Source organism: Osmerus mordax, chromosome 20 (assembly GCF_038355195.1).
Source record: "Osmerus mordax isolate fOsmMor3 chromosome 20, fOsmMor3.pri, whole genome shotgun sequence".
NCBI classification, from domain to species: domain Eukaryota; kingdom Metazoa; phylum Chordata; class Actinopteri; order Osmeriformes; family Osmeridae; genus Osmerus; species Osmerus mordax.
This window is the reverse complement of record NC_090069.1, coordinates 1,949,429-1,957,649: the sequence shown is the minus strand read 5'-3', so window position 1 is coordinate 1,957,649 and position 8,221 is coordinate 1,949,429. Positions and strand designations below refer to the sequence as shown.

The 8,221-nt window shown below is 51.0% G+C and overlaps 1 protein-coding gene across 1 annotated transcript in view; it reads right to left on the bottom strand.

Moving 5' to 3' along the window:
- LOC136964530 (membrane-associated phosphatidylinositol transfer protein 2-like) overlaps positions 1–6,138 on the bottom strand; it is a 15,785-nt gene extending 9,647 nt beyond the window's left edge. The window contains 2 exon segments of the mRNA XM_067258688.1: positions 4,614–4,811; positions 5,943–6,138. Of these exon segments, the coding sequence (XP_067114789.1) occupies positions 4,614–4,811; positions 5,943–6,138 (394 nt within the window).
- Positions 6,139–8,221: the final 2,083 nt, after the last annotated feature.

Sequence of the window (8,221 nt, the reverse complement as noted above, 5' to 3'; positions counted from 1 at the left end):
TTTGTATAGCCCTTTTTACATGCAAGCATGTCACAGAGGGCTTCACATACGCCCATATAACTGCCCCTCAACCAACCTAAACCCTCAAGGAAGACAAGGAAAAACTACCAGAAAAACTCACTAGAGGAGAAAAAAATGGAAGAAACCTTGGGTGCCCATGTGTTATACCCTGTACACTGCAAGCGTGTGGGTTTGGTCTATTTACATTTACATTTAGTCATTTAGCAGACGCTCTTATCCAGAGCGACTTACAGTAAGTACAGGGACATTCCCCCCGAGGCAAGTAGGGTGAAGTGCCTTGCCCAAGGACAAAACGTCATTTTGCAACCTTCAGATTACTAGCCCGATTCCCTCATCGCTCAGCCACCTGACTCCCTATTTGTGCTCCTCAGTTCACGAGAGGGTGAGAGAGAGGAGTCACAGAAACGAGACGCACTGCGAGGCACGCTTACACTGCAAAAAAGGTCTGCTAAAATACAAGAAATTAACACAAAATTTTGAAGAGAAAATGACTTAATACTAGTGAAATGATCTTGCTGCATGGACAGATAATTTTACTCGACAAGATATCTTAAAATAAGTTGGTTCCAGTCTAGAAATAAGTAGGCTTAAGAATATACCACAAATTAAAAGATAAAAACTAGTAAATCATTTTTGAAACAAGATAATAAATATTATATTTCCAGAACTAAGATTTTAAATCTTGGCAAGCAGAACAATTTGCAGTGTACGCAGAGTGACAGCAGGAGGCTGAGCCCAACCGATCCTGTCTAAGCCGGTCTCCTGCATTAACCTGCCCCCCTAGGGAGGGGTGCTGTGGGGTGGATCTGTGGCAGGGTGGGGGATAGGATTACATCTTATATTATTAACAGACTACTCTTACTTAAAGGCTATCCCACAAGACGTGCTCGGAGGCTCTGGGCACACGGGCGGAGGTTTATCTGACGTTATTTCCAAACCCATTCACAAATTGTGGCATTTCAATGAGATCATTCTCGAATGAAGTGTGGAAGTGCAGATGCTTCCGGCGCCTCTCGAACGCATCTCCGTCAATCTGTAACCCTCCCAGCGCAAAGATATCTAAAACAGAGGATCGCTTTATAATTTCTAAATTGTTATTCTGATTATAACCAGAAGTAGTCAAGCGATCCAGATGGCAAAATAAGGGGCCAAAGGAGTTGGTTGAGCATTAGCTCTGAGCATAAGCGGTCTCACAGGCTTTGGGGAGAGACAGGAGGAGTGAAGGTCAGAGGAGGAAAACAGCTGTAAAATTGCTGTAATGTAGCAGGTAATGTGATTAAGGCAAGTAGCTGAAGCAAGGAGCTGAAAGCCCTTAGATGAGCTCCACGCCCTGCTGCCTCAGACTGTAACACACCCTGTAACACACCCAGCTCCGACTGTAACACACCCTGTAACACACCCAGCTCAGACTGTAACACACCCTGTAACACACCCTGTAACACACCCAGCTCCGACTGTAACACACCCTGTAACACACCCTGTAACACACCCAGCTCCGACTGTAACACACCCTGTAACACACCCAGCTCCGACTGTAACACACCCTGTAACACACCCAGCTCAGACTGTAACACACCCTGTAACACACCCAGCTCAGACTGTAACACACCCTGTAACACACCCTGTAACACACCCAGCTCAGACTGTAACACACCCTGTAACACACCCTGTAACACACCCAGCTCAGACTGTAACACACCCATAACACACCCTGTAACACACCCTGTAACACATCCAGCTCAGACTGTAATACACCATGTAACACGCACAGCTCAGACTGTAACACACCTTGTGAGACTTTCACAAGGACATGGGGTTAGGATCCACAGAGGCATCAGCGCTGACTGAGCTACAGAGAGAAGCGACATACAACACCGTGAAGCCAGCCTCCAGAACATTCTGTTTTACCCGACGGAGCAACATCCGCCCAGACAGAAACGCCAGTGGCTTCTAGTCACATGTTCCACGTGCACTCTCTGCATGCTCGGGAGTCAGGTGGCTGAGCAGTTATGGAATCGGGCTAGTAATCCGAAGGTTGCCAGTTCGATTCCTGGTCATGCCAACTGACGTTGTGTCCTTGGGCAAGGCACTTCACCCTACTTGCCTCGGGGGAATGTCCCTGTACTTACTGTAAGTCGCTCTGGATAAGAGCGTCTGCTAAATGACTAAATGTAAATGCTGACACCTTCACCTGCTCTGCAGTGAACTGGAAGCTACTGAGTCTGCAACTTCTGAGCCTTGCCTCCACACACACACACACACACATTCTCTCTTTCTCGCTCTCTCTCACCCTCTCTCTCTCACACTTGCCCTCGCTCTCTTTTTTCTCCATCTCTCTTTATCTCTCTCACTTTCTCTCATCATCACTCTTTATCATTCTCTCTCTATTTCTCTCCCTCCATCTCTCCCTCTATCTCTCTCTGCTGTGACTGCATCTGTTCCCAGGGTTATGGCAACACAACAGTTCTTTATTAGTGCTGACAGGAGACTTCCTGTTAACCCTGACACACACACTGTACACACGTACACACATACACACACACTGTACACACACACACACACACACACACTGTACACACACACAGAGAGACATACAAACACGAACTCACGAGCAATCATACACATTCACACACTTTGAGGAAAGAAAAAAAACAAAACACTTAAACTTCAGTTTCTTAAGAGCTCGTTCTTGGCCTTCACAGGACGACCCGTGTGTCTCTGACCAAGGACAAAGACACATTCTGAATAAGATAATTACAGTAGGAAAATTACTTGAGAAGCCAAAGGAATTAAAGAAAGAAAGAAAGATAGAAAGAAAGATGAGGTAGTTTTAGTTCCAGCTCTGAGAGACGTCTAGAGCTAGCTTTGCTGAGGGTTTCGTGTCTGTGGGGCTGAGCTACCCCTGAATAATTGATATGATACCGCAAGGTTAGCATAAAACAGTCGTCCAGGGTGGCTGGGCTTCACATCTCCCCAGACCTGGAGGCCCCAGGGTGGCTGGGCTTCACATCTCCCCAGACCTGGAGGCCCCAGGGTGGCTGGGCTTCACATCTCCCCAGACCTGGAGGCCCCAAGGTGGCTGGGCTTCACATCTCCCCAGACCTGGAGGCCCCAGGGTGGCTGGGCTTCACATCTCCCCAGACCTGGAGGCCCCAGGGTGGCTGGGCTTCACATCTCCCCAGACCTGGAGGCCCCAGGGTGGCTGGGCTTCACATCTCCCCAGACCTGGAGGCCCCAGGGTGGCTGGGCTTCACATCTCCCCAGACCTGGAGGCCCCAAGGTGGCTGGGCTTCACATCTCCCCAGACCTGGAGGCCCCAGGGTGGCTGGGCTTCACATCTCCCCAGACCTGGAGGCCCCAAGGTGGCTGGGCTTCACATCTCCCCAGACCTGGAGGCCCCAGGGTGGCTGGGCTTCACATCTCCCCAGACCTGGAGGCCCCAGGGTGGCTGGGCTTCACATCTCCCCAGACCTGGAGGCCCCAAGGTGGCTGGGCTTCACATCTCCCCAGACCTGGAGGCCCCAGGGTGGCTGGGCTTCACATCTCCCCAGACCTGGAGGCCCCAGGGTGGCTGGGCTTCACATCTCCCCAGACCTGGAGGCCCCAGGGTGGCTGGGCTTCACATCTCCCCAGACCTGGAGGCCCCAGGACGGGGCGTGTGCTGCATAGCAGGGCTGTGTGCGTCCCAGGTTACAGGAGGGAGAGAAACGTTCTGTTTTCGTCCACACTGTCGTTTTCGCTAGTCCGCTCTTCTGACTATCTCTGTGTAGCTTTGTGATCTTAGCAGATTCCTCTGGCTCAGAGTGCAAATTATACAATGACAAACGGGGGGGGGGGGGGGTCAAAAAAAATTACAAAGTAACGATCGGAGGGGTCAACTTCTTCTCCAGATATATAAATGTATCGACCCCCCCGACCTGTTGTTTTTACCTCTTTTGGGGGGGGTCCCAGTCTTAATTAGGGGGGTCAAACCCCCCCCCCCCCACCCCCAAGCCCCCCCCGTAATTAGCACCCTGCTCTGGCTACGCGCGCACACACAAGCACACACACACACAAGCACACACAAGCACACACACACACACAAGCACACACACACACAAGCACACACAAGCACACACACACACACACAAGCACACACAAGCACACACACACACACAAGCACACACAAGCACACACACACACAAGCACACACAAGCACACACAAGCACACACAAGCACACACACAAGCACACACACCCACATGCGCGCACACACACACAAGCACACACAAGCACACACAAGCACACGCACACACAAACGGCAAAACCCACCGCTGACGGACTAACTAGTCAAAAGGTAAGACAAAATCGGCAGCGTAGCGTTGTCATGGCAACGCCGTGGCTGCATCACAGCGATTCCTCGTCTGGATCTTTCCCTCTTTCTCTCTCACTTTCCTCCCTATCTCTTTCTCTCTCACTCTCCCCCCTATACCTCTTTCTCTCTCTCTCCCCCCTCCCCCACCATCTCTCTCTCTCTCTCTTTCTCTCTCTCTCCCTCTGTCATCGCTCACAACCGCAAAACAAACGCTGCCACGCTGCTGCTGCTGATGTCACCGGTTGCCATGGCAGCCTGGGCTGTGCCGTGACGCCCCGCCGGGTTGAGGGCGGAGGCAGGGAGCAGGGAGGCAGGGAGGCAGGGAGGCGGGTCGTCCGTGTGAACAGCCCTGCGCTGCGTGCGGCCCCTCCAGCCGCAGCCAGAGGAGCGAGAGCAGGGACCCCGCACAGAGACGTTCCATATCTCCTCCTGTTCATCTGACAGGGACATTTACATTTAGTCATTTAGCAGACTCTCTTATCCAGAGCGACTTACAGTAAGTACAGGGACATTCCCCCCGAGGCAAGTAGGGTGAAGTGCCTTGCCCAAGGACACAACGTCATTTTTGCATGGCCGGGAATCGAACTGGCAACCTTCAGATTATTAGCCCGATTCTCTAACCGCTCAGCCACCTGACTCTCTTAGACGCTCCATATCTCCTCCTGTTCATCTGTGTGTTCGTTCCCCACAGCCGCCTTCAATGCTCACTCGATGCTCCGAGTGCACACGTGTGCAGGAACACAAACACACACAAACACGGCTAAATCAGCACTAACAGGAAGCCGATGGGTCGGGTTTCCAACGTTGTCCGATGCCGTCAGTGTGTGTGTGTGTGTGTGTGTGTGTGTGTGTGTGTGTGTGTGATGGGTGAGTTTACTACGTCAGGAGTCGCCAGGTGACTCAATCACCCATAATCCCTTGGGATTACTTCCTGGGAGATTGTGTCGGTCTGTCAGAGCTGAGCTCAGTCCAACAGGAGAGGCAGAAACTCGACAGTCACAGTAAGGGTCTGTGACTCCACTGCTGATATATTACAAGTTCAAGTAATGCTAATAGCTACTTATGACTAATGGGACTTTCAGCTTTCTTATTTTATCCACAGTGTGTGTGTGCGTGTGTGGTAGTAACCAAGAGTGTGTGTGTGTGTGTGTGTGTGGTAATAATCCAGTGTGTGTGCATATTGAGAGCCAGCTGGGCTGACGTGACTCACATTAACCTTTGACCTCGAGCCTTGTCTGGGCTTCAGGTCGGGGAGCCATCCTCGCTCCGACGACGACCTCAGACCTCAACATCTGATCAGGGTCACCAGGAAGCCCCACGCCCGCTCCCCTGACTGGATGCCCTTAATTAACTACTGATCAGGGATTGGGTATCTATCCACACCTACGCACAGCTCATTGGCAGAGGTTCAACCAACCTCGTCTGCCGTTAAATTCAACTTCCTCCCTTACCCACAGGTCTTTCATACAGTTTGAAAACGTACGGAATAAAAAAGGAAAGTAATATTGAATAATGGTAAATGCCCATTCATTGATTATTTCAGTTGCAAGAGTATGAACATTCTGTACTGTTCTGTGGAAAGCCCTTGGCGACGTTATTTTGTGTAATAAAATAAAATTTGACAAAAACGTGTGAGAAAAATAATGTAAATCCAAGTTGGGTTAGAGTTTGAGAGTGCTGCCTCACCTGGATCATGTAGAGCTGGGCGATGCGGTACTCTTCCACGCTCATGGGCATGGGGATGCGATACTCTTTAATCAGCATTGTGAGTCTGGATGAGGGGGCAGGGCGGGGGGGGGGGGTGGCCGTGCCTGGGGGAGGAGGGGGCGGTGTCGGAGGGGGGGGTGGGGGGCGAGGCGGGGGGGTGCGGAGGCGCTCTACCTGAGCAGTAGCATCACACACCCGGGAGGGAACTCACCATCACCTGTCAGAGAGGAGAGCACACACACCTGAGTTAGACACACACACCTGAGTTAGACACACACACCTGAGTTAGACACACACACCTGAGTTAGACACACACACACACCTGAGTTAGACACACACACACACCTGAGTTAGACACACACACCTGAGTTAGACACACACACACACCTGAGTTAGACACACACACCTGAGTTAGACACATACACCAGAGTTAGACACACACACACACCTGAGTTAGACACACACACCTGAGTTAGACACACACACACCTGAGTTAGACACACAACTGAGTTAGACACACACACCTGAGTTAGACACACATGCACCTGAGTTAGACACACACATTTGAGTTAGATACACACACACATGAGTTAGACACACACACACACCTGAGTTAGACACACACACCTGAGTTAGACACACATGCACCTGAGTTAGACACACACAAACACCTGAGTTAGACACACATGCACCTGAGTTAGACATGCACACACACACACACACGAGTTAGACACACATGCACCTGAGTTAGACACACACAAACACCTGAGTTAGACGCACATGCACCTGAGTTAGACACACACACCTGAGTTAGACACACATGCACCTGAGTTGGACACACACAAACACCTGAGTTAGACACACACACCTGAGATAGACACACACACACACATCTTAGCTAGCCAAACACACACACACACAGAATACAGCATACAGAATACAGGTGTAACACACAGGTCGGAAAATAAATCCAGTCTGTTTACTGACGGCCTACAGGAGAAAGACTGTAGCAGACCTATGCAGGAGCTCTCCCTCTCTCTCTTGTCTCGGCACTAATCCCTCCTGTTCAGTCACAACACTACCCGCTGGTGTCCTTCCTGGTTCACCGTCACGACTCAGCTGCCTGTATTCCAGATCTGTTACAACCTAATCCAGCGTCCGAGCAAACATCCCCGCAACATCCAAACAAACACGATCCAAACCCCGAAGCCTCCTTCCAAACGTTTCCTCCCAAAGCTCCGACTGCCCATTCAACTGTTCCTTCTCTCCGCGCGTCCAAACGGCATCTGAATACCCGACACCAAACAGCACAGCTCCTAGCCGACACTACCAGCTCAGCCTGGCGTGGTTAGCATCGGAGGGGAGATCCAGAGTAGCGTTGCTTGTCCTCCAGAAGCAAGCTCAGTACTAGCGAGCAACAGTGTGGGGGCCAAACAGACAGGGACCAGTTTAGGAGCGTCACATGACAACGGTGCTTAATCTTACATGGATTAACAAGGTCTACGTTATACAAGAGAGTCTTAGGACTGGGCAGGGGGAGAGGGGAGGGGCGGAGAGCGGGGAGGGGGGGGGGGGGGGAGGACTGGCAGAAGGGCTGTCCCCCACAGTGCCAACTGTGTGTGTGTGTGTGTGTGTGTGTGTGCGCATGTGTCCGTGTGTGTTTGTCTAAGCTTGTGCACTGACCACACAAGCTCTTCACAGGTTTGTGGGTATAGAATGTGTGTGTGTTTGCGTGTGTGTGTGTTCTGTGTTTGCGTGTGTGTGTGTTCTGTGTTTGCGTGTGTTCTGTGTTTGCGTGTGTGTGTGTTTTGTGTTTGCGTGTGTGTGTGTTCTGTGTTTGCGTGTGTGTGTGTTGTGTTTGCGTGTGTGTGTGTTTTGTGTTTGCGTGTGTGTGTGTTCTGTGTTTGCGTGTGTGTGTGTTCTGTGTTTGCGTGTGTGTGTGTTCTGTGTTTGCGTGTGTGTGTGTTCTGTGTTTGCAGTGCCTCGCTGGTCAAACAGGGGCGTCAGAGACCTCTGCTGTGTAAACCCTCAGTGATTGAGTTCCAATCAGCTAATACTCCAAGTCTGCACAAAGACATGGCTACTCAGCTCTACAGGCAAATACTTGAGCTAGGTAGAGAGAGGAAGGTTACACCAACCA